This window comes from Hippocampus zosterae, chromosome 3 (genome assembly GCF_025434085.1).
Source record: "Hippocampus zosterae strain Florida chromosome 3, ASM2543408v3, whole genome shotgun sequence".
Classification (NCBI taxonomy): Eukaryota; Metazoa; Chordata; class Actinopteri; order Syngnathiformes; family Syngnathidae; genus Hippocampus; species Hippocampus zosterae.
The window spans coordinates 29,294,684-29,316,317 of NC_067453.1; the positions used below are offsets into that span (position 1 = coordinate 29,294,684).

General features: G+C 48.1%; 1 protein-coding gene across 13 annotated transcripts in view; it reads left to right on the forward strand.

Annotated features, from left to right (window-relative positions):
- The window catches only part of myo9ab (myosin IXAb), a 63,842-nt gene that overhangs the window by 38,835 nt on the left and 3,373 nt on the right, over nt 1–21,634 (forward strand). For 4 of the 13 annotated variants that reach the window (XM_052061958.1, XM_052061960.1, XM_052061968.1 and 1 more), the window contains exons 9-41: nt 632–721; nt 3,923–4,039; nt 4,992–5,126; nt 5,364–5,485; nt 5,619–5,760; nt 6,919–7,114; nt 7,961–8,080; nt 8,891–8,966; nt 9,123–9,269; nt 9,444–9,483; nt 9,582–9,704; nt 10,073–10,153; nt 10,267–10,377; nt 11,164–11,286; nt 11,369–11,518; nt 11,599–11,900; nt 12,049–13,185; nt 13,664–13,733; nt 14,621–14,827; nt 15,744–15,841; nt 15,914–16,026; nt 16,105–16,328; nt 16,484–16,600; nt 17,360–17,548; nt 17,707–17,754; nt 17,864–17,975; nt 18,921–18,982; nt 19,078–19,270; nt 19,443–19,571; nt 19,911–20,016; nt 20,317–20,448; nt 21,040–21,163; nt 21,504–21,557. In XM_052061958.1, the coding sequence (XP_051917918.1) occupies nt 632–721; nt 3,923–4,039; nt 4,992–5,126; nt 5,364–5,485; nt 5,619–5,760; nt 6,919–7,114; nt 7,961–8,080; nt 8,891–8,966; nt 9,123–9,269; nt 9,444–9,483; nt 9,582–9,704; nt 10,073–10,153; nt 10,267–10,377; nt 11,164–11,286; nt 11,369–11,518; nt 11,599–11,900; nt 12,049–13,185; nt 13,664–13,733; nt 14,621–14,827; nt 15,744–15,841; nt 15,914–16,026; nt 16,105–16,328; nt 16,484–16,600; nt 17,360–17,548; nt 17,707–17,754; nt 17,864–17,975; nt 18,921–18,982; nt 19,078–19,270; nt 19,443–19,571; nt 19,911–20,016; nt 20,317–20,448; nt 21,040–21,163; nt 21,504–21,557 (5,190 nt within the window). Of the gene's footprint in view, nt 1–631; nt 722–3,922; nt 4,040–4,991; nt 5,127–5,363; nt 5,486–5,618; nt 5,761–6,918; nt 7,115–7,960; nt 8,081–8,890; nt 8,967–9,122; nt 9,270–9,443; nt 9,484–9,581; nt 9,705–10,072; nt 10,154–10,266; nt 10,378–11,163; nt 11,287–11,368; nt 11,519–11,598; nt 11,901–12,048; nt 13,186–13,663; nt 13,734–14,620; nt 14,828–15,743; nt 15,842–15,913; nt 16,329–16,483; nt 16,601–17,359; nt 17,549–17,706; nt 17,755–17,863; nt 17,976–18,920; nt 18,983–19,077; nt 19,271–19,442; nt 19,572–19,910; nt 20,017–20,316; nt 20,449–21,039; nt 21,164–21,503; nt 21,558–21,634 lie in introns of all 13 variants that reach the window. The other 9 variants (XM_052061956.1, XM_052061957.1, XM_052061961.1 and 6 more) reach the window with 6 other exon arrangements.

The window sequence follows — 21,634 nt, forward strand, 5'->3', positions numbered from 1 at the left end:
TGGAGGAGCCGACATCTGCTTCTCCAACTGCGGCCGTGTCATCCATGCCTGGTCCGTCGCCAAGTTTGGTCTGCGGTTAAGTGGGAGCATGCCAGGAATACTCCAGCCGGAAAGCGGCAAGGAGGTTCCTTGCTTGGTTCGGGATGAGTAACTGCGGGGCTTCGCGATGACCGGCTGAATTAGCAACAAACCAAGAGAGAAAAAAACAAAACAATGACGACGGAAAAGGTTTTGCTCATCTCAAAACTTCATTTTACCCGTTGCAAATATGGTTGAACTCCGCATGCTGGTGGTTCAGAACCCCCGGACTCACCTACTCGCAGATTTAAATTATTATTATTTTTTGTCAATGCAAAAATAACAGTAGATTGTATTGAATTGATTGCCATCTCCTTTACCCCACTGCTCAGGAAATCACTACGTTGAAATCCTAACTCTGGTTTGAAGCCCTAATTTGAAACCTTCACCCCGGCTAGAAACCCTAATTTAATATCTTGTTGGAGATCCTATCATAGGCTTGAAACCCTACTTGGAAACACCTTGTTGGAACTCCTAACCCTGGCTTGAAACCCTATTTTAAAACCATAACTTACCTTAACGAGCCCCATCTTGTTTTTGTCACCTCCTGTAGGTGAAAGAGGAGATGTTGCTGGAGGCGCTGACCACCAGGAAGACGGTGACCGTAGGGGAGAGGCTCATCGTGCCCTACAAACTTGCAGAGGTGACACATACGCACACATATCAAAATTCTCTTTTTACTGCTTTAGTCGCCTGCAAGAAACACACACCAGAGTCTTAGTCATTTGCAAACTCAAGTCATTCTCTTTCACCCGGGAAGTACTCTGCTAGCTCTCAAACGGAACGCAAACAAACACGAAATTTTTTTTAATAATCATCTTAGGCTCTTTTCTCTTAATGTGTCAGAATAAAATCCTTGTCCCCCTGCCCTACGGGCACAATTGGTACGATCCCATTGTCAAACGTCATCCACTCCGAACCAGGAATTAGCCTACATAGGGCAATGCTAAGCTAGTAGGGGCAAAGGCGTGTGACGCGTATTCCATGTGTGTGCACGTACGGGCTCCGTATAAACCTCATGGAAATTGTTTGAGAAATGAGCAAATTATGACTGAATTTTGACGTTGACGCGTTGCCTTTGCTGCCAACATTGTCGCTCCCAACATGGCCGTCACGTCAGTTACCCAGGCTGCTACGTCACGCCGGCATATCAATGTTTCATGTCTTGGTACTATCCTGCTAGCTAACGGACAAACAAATGGCACGCTACAATTTCGGTACTGGAATTCGATTTGTCTTCATGACCTTTGAGACACGATGAAATTTATTCCCCCCCCTGCCCCAGAGAGTCCAAATTGGTATGATCCGGCTATCTTAATTAGCCTGCTAGCTGGCAAACATTTGGTTAAGTGCGACCTATTTTCTCCTCTTGCACTTTGACCCTCCATGAGTGCCATTCTGTACGTGACAGAAAGTCATCCCGTCTCTCTTGACTGATCTTAATCGCAATTTGAAGAGACTCGATGGCGTTGGTGTGTCGCGACTTAAGCACAACGCCGCCTCGCACCCGATGACAACCTGTTGTTTTGTGACAAAGCGCGTCGAGCGTTGATTGTACTCGTGAGCTTCCTCACGCTTGTCGGGGGGGGGGGGGAGTTTTTCATTGTGGCCTGACCCGCACGCGCAAAATGTTCTACTACCCCCCCCCCCCCCTCCCCGCGACTTCCCGTTTCCTGTCGTGCCAAGCGGGCGTCTTTGTGGACTCGCCCCGCCCACTCGGATGTGATGTTCGGCCCACTTTTCGGTCGCGAGAGTTCATCTAAAAGTAGGCGGTTACTGTGCGGAATTTAATTTGGCGTGAGCAGCCGCGGGGCTATTTTTTTTTTCCCCCCCCCTCTGAGGAAGGAAGTACTCCACACAAACACAGATACACAGTCTGCTTAGCTGACCACCACCCACATGCACATCTGATCTGTGCACCAACAATAGTCGCTCACAAGCTGAACCCGTCTGCCCCCCCCCCCCGCCCCCACCCCCTCCCTCCATTCTTACAGTCATGTGGTCTTGTCTGAGGAATGTGAAGCCTCCACTGGAATACGCAGTCCTGACAAAGCGCTATCACTGTAACTTTCCCTCAGCTCAGGCGTCGGCAACCCAAAATGTTGAAAGAGCCATTTTGGACCAAAATAAACCAAAAACAATTATGTCTGGAGCCACAAAAATTTTTTTTAAAGCCTTATAATGAAGGCAACACATGCTGTATGTATCTATATGAGCTATATTAGCCTGCTAGCAACACAACTAAGTGGCTACAAATGAGCATTCATGACAACGAGCATTCATGATTAAATATTTTTCTCCCCCTGTAGTTCATCCTGAACAGGAGAGGGCGCCCAAACTTTTTTGGGCGGAAGATCTACTTTTTGAACAACCAACCTCCCGCGATCGACCCGTTACCGTACACGCACTACAGTACACGCACGCGCATACGTACGCACTTGCACACGCATGCCTTCGTGAGCGACAGCCAGAACGGCCGCTAAGATGAACGAGGCACTGGACGCACTTTCGTAGCATGCTAGCTATCGTAGCTCACGTGTACCGTTTAAAAAATGCTTCTCTTGGCCGCCCGGATTCCTATTCTTAGCAAGTACCCTGGATTAATTAACTAATGTATTTATTTTTACAACGGCTCCTTCTTCAAAAAGCTCTAGGGAGCCACTGGAGGGCGCTAAAGAGCCGCGTGTGGCTCGAGAGCCGCGTGTTGCCGACCCTTGCTTCAGCTGACTGAAAAGGCAGACCGGTTGCTTTCTATGAAAGCCTGACAATTCATCAAACTTACATCGACGTCGCTATGTATTAGAATTGAAAATACACGTTTAAGTTTGTAATGGCTGAAATTTGGGGATATGTAGATGTGCTTGTTGTGCCGGGGTTATCTCGTGGAGATGCATTCCCTCAACGAAAAGAATTTAGCAAGGAAATCAAGAATAACCTTCAGCGTTTGCATCGCAACCGAATTCCCTTGAAACCGCCCCGATGATGTTTGTGCTTGAATTATTCACAGCCTTCTTGCATAACTCGTCTGTAGCATCGTAGCCTGAGCGGCTAAAAATACCACAAAGAATCAATAATGCAAATATTGCCGCTTGGTTATTATTTTTTTTATTTTCCCTCTGTCTAATGCATTTTCTTTTCCTCTCGGTCGGGCAGTGAGTCACACGCAGTCCGGCGCCCCCCCCCCCCCCCCCCCCCCCCCCCGCAAAGCACCGTGACAAATATTTGCTTTTGTTTGCTTTTCATTCTGTGTGATTTTGCGTTTGAGAAACAATAGCGAGCTGTTGTTGGGAAGGCAAAATTAACCAATAAACCAAGAGATCACCACAACAAAAAGCGGGGGGGGGGGGGGGGGGGTGCGTGTGTCTATGTTGAGATTGCCCGCGCTCAAATTGGTTCAGATGAAATCATTGCTTGTTATTTTTAGCTTTTATTTCACTTTCATCCAGACATTCTCTCACTTTCCTGCGCAGTCTGCAACGTGGCCGGCTGGGCTTGTCTCAATCTTTATAATTACGATGATGATGATTTTTTTGTGAAAATGATTATTGTCACATCACCATGTGTGTTTTCACCAAACACACTGAAATGGAAAACGAGCATAATTCAATAAGTATGTTATGTTGCAATCTGGTGTTTGTTTTTTTTTTTTTTTGGCGTTGTCTTGAAGGCTGTTGAATATTACATCGAGGAACGGAATGTCATACTCATAACGTCTCCTCATTTGGAATAATTCTTCAAAAAAAGAGGCCATCTGACCTGGGGGAACTTTTTTTAGGGGGGGGGGTGTACTTAAAAAATGGTTGTGGTTGTACTGTACGTGACGCCATGTTGACTTTGCGTGTAGGCGGGCACGGTGAGGGACTCCATGGCCAAGTCGTTGTACAGCGCTCTCTTTGACTGGATCGTGTTCCGGACCAATCACGCTCTGCTCAACAACAAGGACCTGGAGGACAATTCAAAGGTGAAACCTGTCGATCCGCCGCGGGAGATCTGAGAGTCTGGGACGCCCCACCCCCACCCCACCGCGTGTATGCGTGTGCATCTGTGCGTGTGTCTGAAACATTTGGGCAGATGGCCGTTGAATTCCCTATCAGCTCACGTTACTACACCCCCCCCCTCTCCCTCCTCCAGTCCTGTGCCTGCGTGCTCATGTGTGTGTTGTTTTCCCCCTCGGCACTGACGTCATGTCGATCACGTCAACGTGGGTCGATGCCGTTGCGCTTGGTATCAAAGCTTCTTGTTCCTCCCTGTAGCTGCGAAGGAGAAATATAAGGTTTCCTTCTTAAAACGGAGCCTACCGTATTTTGACGTAGTCCGTTCGCTCACAAAAGGGCCCCCCCCCCTCCAGCCTCTAAAAGGCAATTAAGAATCTGATCTAAAATGGCTAAAAAAAATCCTCAAATTAGAAACCTTTGCCAACTCGGGTGTGTAGGAGGATGCCACTTAAATAGTGTGACATCACAGCAGCGCCGGTTTGCCAAGTCATCCGTTCAAAACCATGAAAAATGTGAACCTCCATTAAAAAAAATAAATACATAAAATTCCCCTCCAACTTTCCTATTTGTTTCATTAAAAAATATTATATACAACTGGCTTTTGAGTTGCTTTCACTTATTTTTTGGTTTTTAAGTTAAGTCAATGAAACATTGCGCAATCCGGATTTTACCGTGCATTGTAACTCATAGAAATGTTTCAGAAAACATTTTCCACCTGCTTTGCTAAACCTTAACCCTTCATTCCAAAAATATGAGCAAATATTTGACTGCTTTAACTGATTTATATTATGACGAAACCGGATGCAGATTCTGAAACGACGCAAAACAAGAAAAGTCGTCTAGAAATTCATTGTGTGGGCATGTTGAGTATTAAAATGTACGAACCGCTGCGACTCATGCGGTGCGGCCTTCCTGCAGATCTTTTCCATTGGCGTGTTGGACATCTTTGGATTTGAGGACTATGAAAACAACAGCTTTGAGCAATTCTGCATCAACTTCGCTAATGAGCGGCTGCAGCACTACTTCAACCAGCACATCTTCAAACTGGAACAGGTACGCTCTTGATGCATCGTTTAAAAAAAAAAAATAAAATTATGCCAGCTGCGTTATGAACTGTCAGCTAAACCGAGTCGTGATCTGTTGTGGCATCGCAGCAGCGGGCGGGTCGTCGTCCGCAGGCTAAAAAAAGACTTTCGAAATATCTGCCGTCTCGGAGAGAAGACGAGATCACAGGCTTCCGCCGTCCGGGCCGTTCAAACTTGCTGTCATGTCGCGACGTTGTTGTTGCAGGAGGAGTATCGAGCCGAGGGCATTAGCTGGCACACCATCGACTACATCGACAACAGCAGCTGCATCAACCTCATCAGCAAAAAACCCACCGCGCTCTTCCACCTGTTGGACGAGGAGTGCAAGTACGCCACCTGCTGGACGCCGCTGGGGAATTGGGAAGCTAATTTGTCCTCATTTGTCTGCTGTTTTTGATGTGATTTTTTTTTTTTTTTTTTTTTTTTTTTTTTTTTGGTGGGGGCTGGGGGGGCACTGCAGCTTCCCTCAAGCTTCCAATCAGACCTTGCTGGACAAGTTCAAGCGTCAGCATGAGGGAAACAGCTACATTGAGTTCCCCGCCGTCATGGAGCCCGCTTTCATCATCAGACACTACGCCGGGAAAGTCAAGTACGGAGTGAAGGTGAGCGAGCTCCTTTAGCTTCTTGAAATCGGCCATTTTTTTTCTTTTTATACCGTACGACAGTGGTCTCCAATCACAGGTCCGCGGCCCATCCGGGCCCACCGTCGATTACCTTCCGAACGGCGATATAAATCGGGCCGGGTGATTGCACGATAGCTCCGAGTAGATTTACTCTGGTCACAGGTGGCGGAAAATGTGCGCCGCTTTTCCTTCTCGCGTTGGTTTGCAAGTTAAAGTCAACAGAATGCGCCAATCAATGAAAGAAGGCCGCAGAAAAGGAAAATGTGCGGCTTCAACGCCCCGGCCGTGACTCGGCGGAATCTTGCTAATATGAAGCTAATTTGACAAGCGAACGAGGAAGTGCAAAGCCACCCACCACCAAAAAATAAATAACTACATTAGCAGTTTGTCAGCTCGTAACTAGCGTGTCATCTTTTGAGCACTCATTTTTGCTAGTAGCAGGGACGTTGACGCTGTATGTAGGATCGAAACTTTAAAAAAAAAACATTGTCGTAGGATTTTGGAGTCATTATCTTCTTTTCTCGTCCAATACATAAAACAGAAACGAGGCGGGTAACACGCACCCAAAAAAAAATAAAAATAAAATCCAACTTTTAGAGGCGGCATGGAAAGGAGCTTTTGTCACTGCGGCTTGTGTTGATCCGGCACCGCTCACGTCTAATTGGCCGACGTCACAGATGAACCATCTTTTCTCTCCTTTCGTCCAAGCCTTTTATGATCTTCTCGTCGTGCTGTCGACCTACTTTTTTTTTTTTTTTTTCCTTCCTCCCCTCCCTCCCCCTTGCTAAATCTAATTCTCCCGCTCGCCTTCCAGCTGCGCTCTGATAAGAAGCACATGTGCTGGAAGCGCTCAAAGTGTTTTGGGATCATACGAATCCCAAGCAGTTGGTTCTCGTCAGCAGCGGCGAGGCGTCCGCCGTGTGCTGCTACGAGATACTTCGGGGCTCGCCGGTGACGTGGAGGGGGGAAGGTCAATTCAAGCGCGGGTGTCCGAATGCGGTCTCGGGCCAGTCTTTTTCATAATCCACCTCCAGTGGTGGGCCGTCATAACGTCGCAATCACGTCGCAAACTCACAACTGTCGGAACCATCGGTGCAATGAAAAATGATACTTAACGGTTTCTTGGTGTGTGGACAGGACTTCCGAGAGAAGAACACGGACCACATGCGTCCCGACGTGGTGGCCTTGCTGAAGAGCAGCAAGAATGCCTTCATCTGCGGTCTGATGGGCATCGACCCCGTGGCCACGTTCCGCTGGGCCGTGTTGCGCGCCTACTTCAGGGCCCTGGTGGCTTTCAGGGAGGCCGGACGCCGACGCACTCACAAGAAGACAGGTCAGACGGCTGCGCTCACCACGACATTGCTACTACTATTAATATTCATTCATTCATTCATCTTCCGAGCCGCTTGATCCTCACTAGGGTCGCGGGGGGTGCTGGAGCCTATCCCAGCTGTCTTCGGGCAGTAGGCGGGGGACACCCTGAACCGGTTGCCAGCCAATCGCAGGGCACACAGAAACGAACAACCATCCACGCTCACACTCACACCTAGGGACAATTTCGAGTGTTCAATCAGCCTGCCACGCATGTTTTTGGAATGTGGGAGGAAACCGGAGCACCCGGAGAAAAGCCACGCAGGCCCGGGGAGAACATGCAAACTCCACACAGGGAGGCCGGAGTTGGAATCGAACCCGGTACCGCTGCACTGTGAAGCCGACGTGCTAACCACTGGACTACCGGGCCGCCCCTACTATTAATATTACTACTATAAATATTTTCAGATTTCTGTCGTCTTTCGTGGAAATCAGACCGCAGGGGTTATGTACGCCCTCTTGTGACTACCAGTCGGTAGGCGAGCGGCAGCATTGTGGACCAACTGGAGATGCTTCATGGAGGATTGGCTGACTTTTCCAATTCTCACGTGTTGGGGAAATGGCAGGATGCGATCGAGTGACGATGCAGTTGGCTCCCGTCGCGATGTGATGAGATGAGATTCAATCCGATGACAAACTTAGCATACTTGTTTTCGGCGCGTCTCTCGAATTCCACTATAATCCGAGATGCTAACGATAGGGGGAGATTTGTTACGAGCCTGTACAAAATTAGGTCACCGACAACGCAGAGATGATTTGAGACACAAATTGCTTTCATGTTTGACAAATTTCTTCTTCTTCTTGCTAGGTCATGATTCCCCCCTGCCTTGTGCCACTGTCAAAACTGTCGACAGCTTCAGTTTCCTTCATCACCCGGTTCACCAGAGGAGCCTTGAGATCCTTCAAAGGTGCAAAGATGAGAAATACAGTAAGTAGGGCCAAGATGGCGTCTGTTCAATCGTACGGAGGATTTTTTGATTTTTTTTTCAGCCAGCGTGCGCCTCCAACTTGGTAACATTAAAGGAACAAAATGTACCGTGTTACAATCGTGGAACGTCGATTCCTGCCGCAAATTGTCCGCGGCGATACGATTTAAGAGAAGAAGCGTCCAGTGAGAAGCTTTCATGATAGCAGCACGGCATAAGGCGTCTGTATTTGATGTTTGTGTTTGTTTGAAGTAAAACATGTCAAATGTGTCCCCCCCCCCCCCCCCGTATGAAAATTTGTCACCAGATTGATTTCGAAATACCTCTAAATTCAAATCACATATTTGAAATTTTTATCTATTTTTTCAATAGGGTATTTAATATTTTGACTCAGGTTTTATTTAAGGTTTTTTTTACTTTATTTTTGTAAGTCATTTTAAATTGGCGAACTATACAATCGTGTTTTTTAAAAATAAATTATTGAGACTATTTTTTTCAATAATATGAATTAGAATTGATTAGTGTTAGTCTTTATATGAAATTTATTAAATCATTTTCAATTTTAAAAAAAATGCTCCAATGTAGTCAGGCATTCCGCTCCAAAAATTCGGTTCCATGGGGGGAAATAAATTTTGGTATGGTATGTATAGAAAGTACATCATGGTTGTCGGGGGCAGGGGGGGGGGCTTCCAGTCGTTTTATTAATGATGAAGTGACATAAATTCATAAATTGTTCATTTTTTTTGTTTTCTCAAAGATTTTATCATTTGTTCATCTGTGGTGTTCTTGTCCCCGCTTTGCGTCCCGCGCAGGCATCAGCAGGAAGAATCCTCGCTCTCCGCTGTCACACCTTCAAGGCGCCAACGCCCCGAACGAGAAAGCCAGCTGGTGAGTCCTCAAAGTCATCCGTCGCTCTTCTTCCAACTCGCGACGTTCTTCGCAGCCGACATTTTTTTGCTTCCGCCAACACATCTGCCCCCCCCCAAAAAAATGGAAGCCCGTCTTGTTATTTCAACGCTTTTCGTTCCTCCTCCGCCACTGCAGGGATGGTTTCGGCGTCGGCTGCAACGGTCGCCGGCCGAGCTCGGGGCGCCTGTCGTCGGCGGGGAGCCCGACGGCCCTGGGGGAGGACGGCATCTTCGTCAACTCGTCCAACAGCAAGCTTCTGGAACGAGCTCAGGGAATCTTACTGTGAGAACCCGAGCCTGCGTCTTGTCGAGTCAACCCTGTCGAGTCCTCTTTATGATTGCCTAAATGATCCCAAAATATTTCTCTCTCCGAGTACCGCCATCTCGACCAGCATTAAAATACAGTCGCGTCCTATGAATTTCTGCTACTAAAATGATCATTTCTCTCATTCTTTAGAAGAAACAAAAACTGCAAAATCAAGCCCAGCCTCCCCAAGGTGGGACACATCTTTTAATGATTAATCTTGACTTCTTCTATACTTAAGTTGCACTAAGGTGTGTGTGTGTGTGTGTGTGTGTGTTTTTAATACCATAGCACTTGTTAGACGTCAAGTCTCTGCGCCACCTGAGCAGCGTGACGCTCCACGACCGCATCACCAAGTCACTGCTTCACTTGCACAAGAAGAAGAAACCGCCCAGCATCAGTGCACAGTTCCAGGTCAGTGCTTGATCTTTGCTGCCCCCAGCTGGACATTTTGGGGAAATTACACCTGAAATCAACCAGGCTTTTAAAAGTAGGCCGAATAGCAACCGGGGAAAGGTCTTTTTTTTTTTTTTCACAGAAAATTCTCAATAATTTAAGGAGTTTCTCCCATGAAAATTCAAACAATCCATACACATGCCTGACGAATGCAATTGTCAGAGTTGTTTGTCTTTTCCAGTTTTTCTTTTAAAAAAAAAACTGAACTGAAGAATACTACAAATATTTTGGAATACTCACCTTTTCCAAAATATTTTTTTTAAAAAGTCATATGTTTTACTGTATTGGATTGATTGGACAAGACAAGAACTTGTTGCGTGTTGCAGGCTTCCCTCAGTAAACTGATGGAGACTCTCAACCAATCAGAGCCATACTTTGTCAAGTGCATCCGCTCCAATGCTGAGAAGGTAAAAAAAAAAAAAAAAATCTAGAATTGCACTGAAGTCATTGACTTGACTTTTTTATTCAATTGAAACCAAAACATTATTTTTATTTTATTTTTATTTTTTCTCTTCGTCAGCTACCCTTACGTTTTAATGACAGCTTGGTGCTCCGACAGCTGCGATACACGGGAATGCTGGAAACCGTCCGGATACGACAATCGGGCTACAGCATCAAGTACACCTTCCAGGTAATGCTCATCCAGGCGCGACCTTGGTTTGCTAACCGGCGGTATGATTTTCATATCGTGGCATCACGATATGAAAATGTTAGTGCAATAAAAAAAAATTCTCCATTGTACACAATCCATTTTCATTTTAAGCCCTGGAGAACCCACGGCGGGTCAAATTTGGCCCCTTATAAATTCTGCCACTCAAATGCTGCCCTTAAATGCCGAAGGGTCAGATAAAGCATTGAATATTTGAAAAAAACATATATTTTGGTGTTCAGTGAACATATATTATTATTACATTATTATTACATTATTATTATCATTATATTATTATATATGTATATATAGTCATTTCATGTATAAGTCATCATTTTCCAGAGAAGAAAAAAGGTATTGGGTTCTCCGGGGTTAAACAAAACAAAGCCTATATTTAGCACATTAAGAAATGTGTACCATGTCAGGTTTAAATGATTAAACGCCCCCCCACCCCCCGAAAAAAAAATAGGTTGACAATCTTCTTCCGTTTTACTTTGTCTCGGCAAGTCAAAGTGTAATTGGCAAACTTTTTTTTAGAAAAGACCCGCGGGGTACACTTGTTGGGGCTAACTGCTCCTCTTCCGCTGTGTGTAACTGCTCGCCCTTCCCCTCGCTGCTTGCCGAGGAAGAGAATAAGCTTGGGATGTTGGCGGGGGAATCAAGCTTTCATTTTAGAGGACGTCATCGTCATCGTCTCTGCACTCAAATCATCACGAACATGGTTTGAAGAAAGAAAAAATAATAATTTGACGGCGATCTTCTTTGCAGGATTTTGTCGGTCACTTTCACGTGCTGCTGCCTCGAGGCACGAGCGCAACCAAGTCGGGCATCAGGGAGTTCTTCAGGCAGATCCATCTGATGCCTGCCGGCTACCAAGTGGGCAACACCACGGTAACGGCGCCTGCAAACTACTGCCCCCTAGTGTCCTCTCGTCACGTTTGCGAGTGAGCGCAAACATCCCGCCGCCCTTTAGGTGTTCCTGCGGGAGGCGGAGCGCCAGCGTCTTCAGACACTCCTCCACCAGGAAGTTCTACGGCGCATCGTCATGCTGCAGCGCCGCTTCCGGGCGGTCCTGGAAAGGAAGACCTTTGTCGGGATGAGGCTGGCCGCGCGCATCATCCAGGTGGGCGTTTGTAGCCGACTGCGGGTTTTTCCTGTCACGGTACGCCTTTTGCCTTCATTTTCTGCCTCTTTTTTCTGCAGCGATGGTGGCGACGCTGCCTTCTCAGAGAATCCGCCGCGTATCTGAGGCTGGAGGAGCAAGCGGTCGTGTGCCTCCAGTCAGCGTGGAGGCGCTGCAGGCAGCGCCGAACCTTCCTGCGCTGGCGCCGCTCGGCCGTGGCCATCCAGAGGAGCTGGAGGAGCTACCGGCGTCGAAGGACCGCGGCGGCCATCGCGGTCCAGGCGGCCTGGAGGGGATTCCTTGAGAGGAGACGATACTGTGAGACCTACGGGACTGTGATGCTGCTGCAAGCGCTGGGGCGCGGTTACCTGGCCCGCCGCAGGTACACAAAATAAGAACGAGGGCAGGATTGGATCTGAAGGGGGGCCCTATTTAGTAAAATCCCAAATCGCCATACGTGGAGGGTGCTGGGTTTTGCGCGTGGTCTCCGATACTGACGTTTTTGTACTGCTTTGGTAATCAATCTTTAGGTTCCAAGAACTGAAGCAGCGGCGCGAACCGCCAGCGCCCGTCATCCAAGGACCCGATGACGACTTGGCACCGTCGCAACGGGACCCTGTGCGCGGCCTCTCCGGAGAATCAGCGGACGACTCTGCGCTCGCCGAGAAAGACTGGGAACAAAGTCGGAGTGCGGACGAGGCGAGCCACAAGACTCGATCCAAGAGAGAGAGCAGGCGAATGCGAGAACTGGAACAGGCGCAGTTCAGCTTGGAGCTTCTCAAGGTTCGAACGGGTCATTTGGACACGCCGCCTCAAGGGGGGGCGGCGGCACCGGACGGCGGCACCTTTCCCCCGGAGGACCATCGCGGCGGACCTTCACCTCTCGGCTCTCTTGACAGCTTTGACATGTTCGCTGTCGAGGACATGGAGACCGAAGGTTCCGGAGGTTTTCCATCCGGATCGTCCGCGCCTCGGGAATGTTTCATTTCAGACCGGCGAGCTCAAGAGATTCCGGCGAGAGATTCAAACCACAACGAAAGGCCCAAGACGGAGTCCCCTCTCAGGACTGAGGGTCCCCGGGCAACATTTTACATCGCTTCTGACCAAAGTCCGATTCGGGTTCCAAACTGTGAAAGTCCCGGCAAATCTTACAAGGACCGAAGGGAGTCGGCCTCTCGAAAACCTGTTGTGGTCTTGATCAGTATGCAAAAGGAGAGTCCTCTGGAAGAGGGCCCGCCGGTACCGCACAGTCCAGAAAGAACGCCTCCCGGTTCGCAACGGACACCCGTATCGGGTTCGGAGGTCGGATCTCCGATTGAATCACTCGATGAAAGGACTACACCGTCCACCTTTGACGAAGGGAGTTCCTCCCCGCTGCCGCCTTCAACCGCTCACGAAGCAAGTCCAAAAGCGCCTGGTCTTTGCTCCTCCCACGCGGACCTCAAGATCACCCCGGAACCCAAAGCCGGCGTTTCTCCCGTTCCCCCGGGTCAGCAGAAGAAGAAAACGGCCCCGCCCGGGAAGGGGGTGTCGAGTCCGCTCCTTGACACGAAGCCGCCGCCCAAAGCCCAGAAGAAGAGCTCAGCCCAGACCGTGATTGTCAACATGACGGAGAAGCCCTCCAACGCCGTCTTCTCGCCACCCAGACGCAAGCTTCCATTCTCCAAGTAAGTCCCAAAAAACACGTCAGGAGCAGATTAGCTCCTGTCGTCTTCCGATAGCTAGCTACCGTTTGGCAAAAGTATTTGCTCACCCGCTTTGACCGCGCATACGTCCTTGAAATGAAGCAGGAAGCCAGGTTAGGGAGACCACGGATGATGATCACTCCTACGAGCTCCAGTTAGGAGGCGAGCAGCATTATTTTGGAGCAACTGGAGATGCTCGATGGAGGACTGCTCGACCCCAAAATTAGCCGGCCATTGCAATAAGCCGGCCGAGATGTTACGAAGGCATCGATTTACGGTTTTTCAGTGCCGTTGTGAAATCGGAGGCTTTACCTTAGCCCTCGTAATTTGTCACCAAGGTGTTCTGTCGGGTTGACGAAGCGGCCATCCCCTGGCACTACCTGGCACATTTTGTTTCCAAATGTGAAACTAAAGATCTTCATCATGTCGTACGTATTTGACTGACAATATTCCTCCGCAGGTCCGACAAGGATTTGGTGAGCCAGGGAAGGTCTTTGTCCATGTTCAGAGACGATTCCAGAACCAGAGAGGTAGCGTTACACTTCAATACACACAAAACACGCTGCAGCCGGCTCGACTCTATACTTGTGCCAACAAAGGCTGACTTTTAAGACTGACCCGATCGCTTCATTCCTGTTGCAGAGAAATTATTTTGACTGACAGACATTTTATAAAGACACCGGCCGGGGTAGTATTTTAACCCTCGTAGTGCACCGCTTGCGATAAATGTCAAATGATGTCTTTGAATCAAAGGCAAAGGCATTCAGAAAAACACGAGAGAGCTGAAACTTATGGAGGGGTTCTAAAATGGCCTACATTTCATGACGTCACTGACTGATAATTCTCAGGCATTGCAGCAATAATAAAAAAACGTTTTGATACCTTAATCGTCACAATTTACATATTTTGCACCATAGAGACCCATTATAATTCATATTTTTGAATGCATCGTAAACCTAATGTGTAAACATGCATTTCACGCGATTTTTACGTCAAATGAGTTTGCCTTTTTGCAGGAGGCAATGCCAATGCATTTTACATGAACACGTCCGGTCGGGATTGTTAGTAGGGCTTGGTTGGGACCTCCAGACACAATTTTTTTTCCCCTTTTGCAAAAAATAAAGAATAAAAAATCCCAAAGAACTAATAAAAACTATGTAAGGATAGCACAGATGCCTCTGAACATTTTGAGTGTTAAAAAAAAAAAAAAAGAATGTTTGTATAACACAAAATACATCATTGCAAAAATTGTAAAATGCGTAACTTAAGGCCTTTTTAATTTGGAGCACACAAGGGTTAAAAACTGCATCATCTGTCCCCCTGCAAGTGAAGCCCCCCCCCCCCCCCAAAAAAAAGGATTCCAGTATTTTGAAAATGCAGGAGTTGCGCTTTTGATGTTCCTGTGGTTGCCCGGCAGCAGGTGGGCCGCCCGGGCCCCAAAAAGAAACCGCGCATGTCCCGGACGCGCTCCGACTTCCTCACGCGCTGTAACTCGGAGGGAGCCACGCGGTCGGACAACGACGACGACGAATACTACGTCCCCGCCCACTCTCGCACGCTGCCCCCCTCCCTGTGCCCCCCGCGCGCCCGCCCCGAGGCCGACTGTCACAGTGACTCCGAGATGGTAAATCACGTGGCCTACGGGGGGACCCCCCCCACCTCCGCTGCCCCTCCGTCGACTTCTCGGGGGCGGAGCCTTCTCACTTCTCCCGCTCTCTCTGTAACCACCAAAGTGTGCGTGTGAAAGGATTCCAACGTTTCGACGGCGAGGACGTTTGTGAGCTGCTGCACGGCCTCCGCTGATCAACCCCCCCCCCCCCCGAAAAGAGAAAATATGCTGATGCATGCTTGAACGGTTCCAAAGTTTCAACTAATGACGCTTGAGCCGGAGCATCGCTTCCTGCGCTCCATCTCTTCCTTTGTTACTAATCAACAGTCGATAGAGCATGAAAAAAAAAATCTCCATCACCGGCCCCAAAAAGTAAGGGGAGCGCTTGGGCGAAATTTCAGAATGAACCGAAAATGCACTCTAACCGCTGGCGGGGGGAACAAGACGACCGACAGCCAAACCGATCGCCCCGATGCGTGACTTCCCCGCCTTTCTGTGACTCTTCCAGTCTCTCTCGCGCAAACCCGCCGATGACACTTTGTTTTTATCGAGCGGAGAATAGCGGCGCCGGTTAGACTTTAGCCACTCGACTACGATGCTGCAACCGCGCGGAACGACAACTGCGAGAAGCTTTGGCCACGCCCCCTTTGACCCCACTCGACCCCGATCCGCTGCGGGGTCGCATAGGTTCCAGAAGAGTTGAATTCTAAAGTGTTAAAGAAGGTGATCTAAAGTTCATCTGCCAAGGTTATAGTGCATTTTAGCTCCATCTTGAAAATTCGCCTGAGAGTTTCCTTCCTTTTTGTGAGGCGTGTACGGCGAGCGTACGTCGTGGTAGGGACAAACATTACGGCTTCTGAAGCGTCCGCCGAGGACCCCCGCCCCGCGTCGTTCTGCGTTCTCGCCCCTCATCCTATGTCATCCGCCGCAGGATTCCCACAAAGATCCCAAGAAGATCCATAAGACCTTGTCATCGGGGGATCTGGGCAAAGTGGAGGTGCTGAGGAAAACCTCCAGTCAGGATGGAAGGTAAGCCGACGCCTGGGTCACTGCTGAAATGGACTGTTATTATGATTCTTTTGTTGTTTTTTTTAAAATCAGAATGAGAGGAAAGATGCGATTCTGGAGCAAAAGCAAACAGGGCGGGAAAAAAGTGTCCAGGGAGAAGCCGGCCGGCAGGAGTGAAAGCGCCGCCGAGACGAGTCCATCAGAGCGTGCGTCACAAAAATCCCAAAATGAAAATGATCAAAACGAAACGGAAAGCCAACTGAAAGCATTTTTGCGTCCATCAGAGCGTGCGTCACCTCCTCGCGGTCCAGATGCGGAGGAGGCCTCATCGCCGCGCGGGAGGCGGGACAGCAAGGAGAACAAGGAGCCGTCTCCCAAGATGAAGCGGCGGCGCAGCCTCAAGATCAGCAGCGTGGCTCTGGAACCCGCCCAGTGGCAGAACGACGCATTGCACATCCTCAGCTCGGCTCACGACTACCGCACCATGAACGACTTCCTCCTGAAGAAGGTTTGCGCTTGTACCGCCGTTCTCATATTCTCATGACCTCATCTCGTGATGTCAGAAGATCATTAATGTTAGAAATGCCGCGGTGGAGTTGCGCTGTCCACAACGCAGACCGTGACCTGGCTGCCAAAGTGTTTGACGGTTTTCGACCCTTTCAGATTGCCGACCTGGAGAGCGAAAACGGCAAGAAGGACACCATGGTGGACGTGGTCTTCAAGAAAGCCCTGAAGGAGTTCCGCATCAACATCTTCAACTCGTACTCTTCCGCCCTGGCTGTGAGTCCCTGAAGGATTCTGCTCATTTTGTTCAGCCGGTGGTTCGCAAACGTGCCCCCCCCCCATCCAAAAAAAAATAATAAAAATACCCTGCAAGTACCTGCCTCCTGACGAGCATTCAAGTGGAGTTGTGTAATAAGCACACGTTTTTTTTCCGTCCCCCCCCCCCAAAAAAAAAATATTATCGTAAGGCCCCGTGACTTGATGCAAAATGAACACTGCTCTGAAAATTAGGAAAGTAAAAAAAAATCGGAATGATTCAATTCAAATGCTCCACGCGTGAGTTCCATTTAATTTGCGACGAAATAAATGCTTCAAAACCAATCGTTTAAATGGATGGTGTCCAAACTGCGGCGCGGGGGCCAATCGCGGCCCTCCATCCATCTTCAGCGGCCCACGACTTCTTTTTTCGGGGTTCTGAATGTGGCGATGTAATTCGGCAGCTGTTAAATGCAGAGATGAATCGACTCTGTGAGATGGAGGGCTTTTGTGCCACCCCCCCAAAATCTTTTTGACGAACGAGAGACCGTGCAAAGGATGCGGAATTGCTTTCTTGATTGACTTTTACGCGTTTCAAAAAGTTTGAACGAAGACGTTTGGACATGCCTGGTTTAAATCTAAATGTATTTGTACGTCAAAGTGAAATACAACTGAACTCTACCACACAAAATTTTTTGTGGGGTCAAGTACACTAAAACACTATTTCATACTGTAAAAACGTGACATCCCCTGAGGAAGTCCTCCCATGTCACCGGGCAGATGGACGACGGGAAGAGTATCCGTTACAAGGACCTGTACGCCCTTTTCGAGCACATCCTGGAGAAGAGCATGCGGCTGGAGCAGCGCGACTGGAACGAGTCGCCGGTCAAGGTGTGGGTCAACACCTTCAAGGTCTTCCTGGACGAGTTTATGACCGAGTACAAGCCCATGCAGGGGACCATCGGCAGGGTAAGAACAAACCTCAACGACGTCCATGTCATTTGCGGACCAAAGGGAACGAGCCCTGACCCCCCACCCCCAAAAAAAATTCTAATTGCCTCACACCGCATTGTCGGTGTTCCATATTTGTAAGAAGTGAGAAAAAGTGGCGCGTCTTTTCTTTGCAGGCTGCCAAACGAGAGCGCAAGAAGTCGCGCAAAAAGGAAACCGACATTGTGAGTTCCGAATAGAAAGACGGATTTTTGTTTTCCGGATGTACGTGCGCTTGACGTGGCCTTTTGCTGCATGCCCCCCCCCCCCACATACCCTCTTTCCGGGCTGCAGGTTGAGGAGCACAACGGCCACATCTTCAAATCCACGCAGTACAGCATCCCCACCTACTGCGAGTACTGCTCCTCGCTCATCTGGATGATGGAGCGAGCCTGCGTCTGCAAACGTGAGCCTCAGCCCGCTCAAAGAATTAAGACGCTTTTTTGAAAGGGGCTCAAATTTAGAGGACGCGTGACGAAGACGGCGGCGGCACCCTCGAGGTGCAAGCTCTGATTTATTTGACCTTCCGACACGGAATTGCCATCGGAAATATCGGAGACTGAAATCATTTTTCTCCTCAAATTTTTAAATATTCTTTGACTATGGGTTGTCTTCTTCCGGGGTTGAACAATGAAACTTTATTTTCGTCAACTATAATGTGATGAAATTTAAGATTGATATTTTTTCATGGCAATACAAGTTGTTTTACTTGTTTTACTTTATTTCTTTATTTTTATTTATTTATTTCTTTACTTTATTACGTCAAGACGTATTTCGACGGACCGACAGAAACAAACAACAGCAAATCCTTCAAAATAAAACGGGTATGCTGAGTGTAGTTGTTGTAAAAATATTTTTTTTTAAAAAAGGCGATGGGTCGGTCAAGCCCTGTCTTTTTTTTTGTTGCCATTATTTCCAAAAGTGTGCTTATTTCAAAACAAAAATATTACCAAAAGCAAAACATGATTTTCATAATGGCAATTTGACAAAAAAAAATTAAATTCTAGCTACAATCCTTATGTCACAATGCAAATTTCCATTTGTTTCTGCGCTTCTCGTAAATTTTTTTCCACATTGCTCTCACTGCTGCACAGCAAAAAATCCTGAGCTGAACCTTCACAAAAAAAATTGCTCAAGTCTCACGTGACTTATGAGAAAATGCATAAAAGCCCGCCCGCCCTTCTTCATGTTCTCGCTAACTCGCTTACCTGGCGCCAAAAAATTGGATTAAAACTTGCCGCCGTCTTCAATCGGGTTAGCGCTTTCGAGCACTTTGGCTCCGCCTCCAAACCAATCGGAAGAGTTTTTTCCAGCCGCACATTGTCCGGAACTCTTGCGTTCTGTGTTGCAGTCTGCCGCTACGCCTGCCACAGGAAGTGCTGCTCCAAGATGGCCACCAAGTGCAGTAAAAAGGTAAGCGCCTATCCTTCCTTAAAGCTTCCTGAAACCGTCCTTGTCGTCGTTTTTGTTTTTTTCTTCCTAATGGGACTTTTGTATGCGTCACCAAGTACGATCCGGAGCTGTCGCCTCGCCAGTTTGCCGTCGAGCTCTCGAGACTGACCAGCGAGGAGCGCAACGTACCCCACCTGGTGGAGAAGCTCATCAACTACATCGAGATGCACGGCCTCTACACCGAGGGCATTTACAGGAAGTCGGGCTCCACAAATAAAATCAAGGAACTGCGCCAGGGCCTGGACACCGGTGAGATTGAAAGCGAAAAGGCCAATTGCTTCACGAAGCACATTTGAAGCTTCGTTTTCCCCCCATCGCTACTCCCAGGCAGTTGTTCTTTTCACTCGCGAGGACAAAGGAAGCAGCACGTTGCACTCAAAATGACAGGAAGCGAGCCCACTTGTCCGTTGTTCCGTTCCAGACGTGAGCAGCGTGAACTTGGACGATTACAACATCCACGTCATCGCCAGCGTGCTCAAGCAGTGGCTGCGCGACCTGCCCAGCCCCCTCATGACGTTTGAGCTCTACGAGGAGTTTCTTCGAGCCATGGGTAAGTTCGTCTTTAAAGCCCTCCTCAAAACTCGCTTGTATTCTTTGGCGTTCGACTCAGCATGACTTGAGATTTGTTCTTGATTTTGGTGCTTGGTGCTTTCTACCACCTTTATTACCGATTCGTCTTACTGTTTATTGTGTATGTTAAATCGCTCCATGTACAGCACTTTGCATACAGCGATGGCTGTTTGAAAGTGCTCGAGAAATACTCTTGACTTGATACCCCGACTTGATTTTGACTTGATTTTGTAAACTTGATGTTTACAAAATGAAAAGCTCAGCGATCGTCCGACAACATGCATTTTTAATTTTTTTTAATTTATTTTTTTGTGGTCAGGTCAATCCGACAAGCGGGAGGTGATCCGAGGAGTGTACTCTGTCATCGACCAGCTGAGTCGCACGCACCTCAGCACGCTGGAACGCCTCATTTTCCATCTGGTCAGGTGAGCACTGACCGAATGTGAAATTTAGTCATGGATGGGAAAAAAAAAAAAATTGTTGAATAAGTTTGTGATATTTATTGACGATTGTATTTTCCCAATCAAATGATGATTGCACATTTTAAATGCATCATTTTAAATATTTGAGTCAGCCGCCTTCATGTCGAATTTTTGCCCCATACTAAAGAAATAGTCCTTGAATTTCATCAATACCAAATCAATCTCGTTTGACGTGAAATATTGAAATCAGTACTGAAGTACATGTTTAGTAATCCGCATGCGTGATGTGTTTTGGGGTTTCAGGATTGCACTGCAGGAGGACACCAACAGGATGTCGGCCAACGCGCTGGCCATCGTCTTCGCCCCCTGCGTCCTGCGCTGCCCCGACACCATCGACCCTCTGCAGAGCGTCCAGGACATCAGCAAGACCACGGCGTACGTCCGCAAGTCTTCTTCAAAATTTTACGTTTCTTTGTACATTGCCGCATGTCTTCTCTGCATTTTTCTCTTTCTCTTTCTAAGTCGTCTCGCAACTTATTTTTAGTCTTTGGCTTTTCACTTGATTTTGATTTTGACTGTTTTTTGTGTCTCTTGCTTTTAATTGACTGTTTGTTGTTGTATGAATTCTTTTTTTTTTTTTTTTTGCTCCACGTCCAGCACTTTGTATGCAGCGGTGCTTGTTTTAAAGTGCTCGAGAAATACACTTGAGTTGACACTTGACTATTTTTTATTTGCCCATCTGTTATGTTACGTCAATTTTTGCTAGCGTGCTAATGAGGCTACTATGCTAGCTAATACTAATCTGCCTTGTGTTGAATAGTTTAACTATTTTTTACAGTTGCTTGTGTAACATGGGCCTGGGATCGTGTACGTGCTAGATGTTTGGTGCTTTGTCATCATCCGTGTTTTTACTGCCATCTTGTGGCGTCTATATGCAATTAAAGTGGTTATGAGAACAGTTAATTCTCCATCTCAAGCAAAGTGATTTTGTTTTTGTCAAATAACATTGCGGTTCCTGGTCCGCAGGTGCATGGAGCTGATCATCACCGAGCAGATGAGCAAGTATAAAGCGCGCCTGAAGGACATCAACAGTCTGGAGTTCGCCGAGAGCAAAGCCAAGAGCCGACTGACCCACGTCAGGAGGTCCATGGTAAGCCTCGTCGCGCGGGACCGGCCGCTGGTCGGCGCGCTCCGTGATGCGGATGGCGTGTTTGCAGCTCATTCCCCTCACGTGATCAAATACAATATAAGATACAATCCACCCTTAGCGCCGCCCCTGGTCGTCATGGTAATGAAAGGTGTTCTCACGTCACCTGGCAGTAGAAGGGGCGGGGTGAGCAGTGGTTTATGTTGCATGAGACCGACGGTTCAACTGTATAAACTGTATGACGAGCTGCATTTGAAAAATTGTAGGGGGCTGCAGCTGGAGTCGTCAAGTCTCCCTAACCCCAATTTGTCCTCCCCCCCCCCACCCCAACCCCTCCTTCCAGAAACCTGTACTAATCGCTGTTAGGTTTATGAGCATAGCCCGCACTGCCACCCCGGTATGTATGCCCCCTTTGTCCACATGCCTCCCACCCGTCATCAACACCGCCATCGTCTGTCCCGTCCCGTCCTCGCA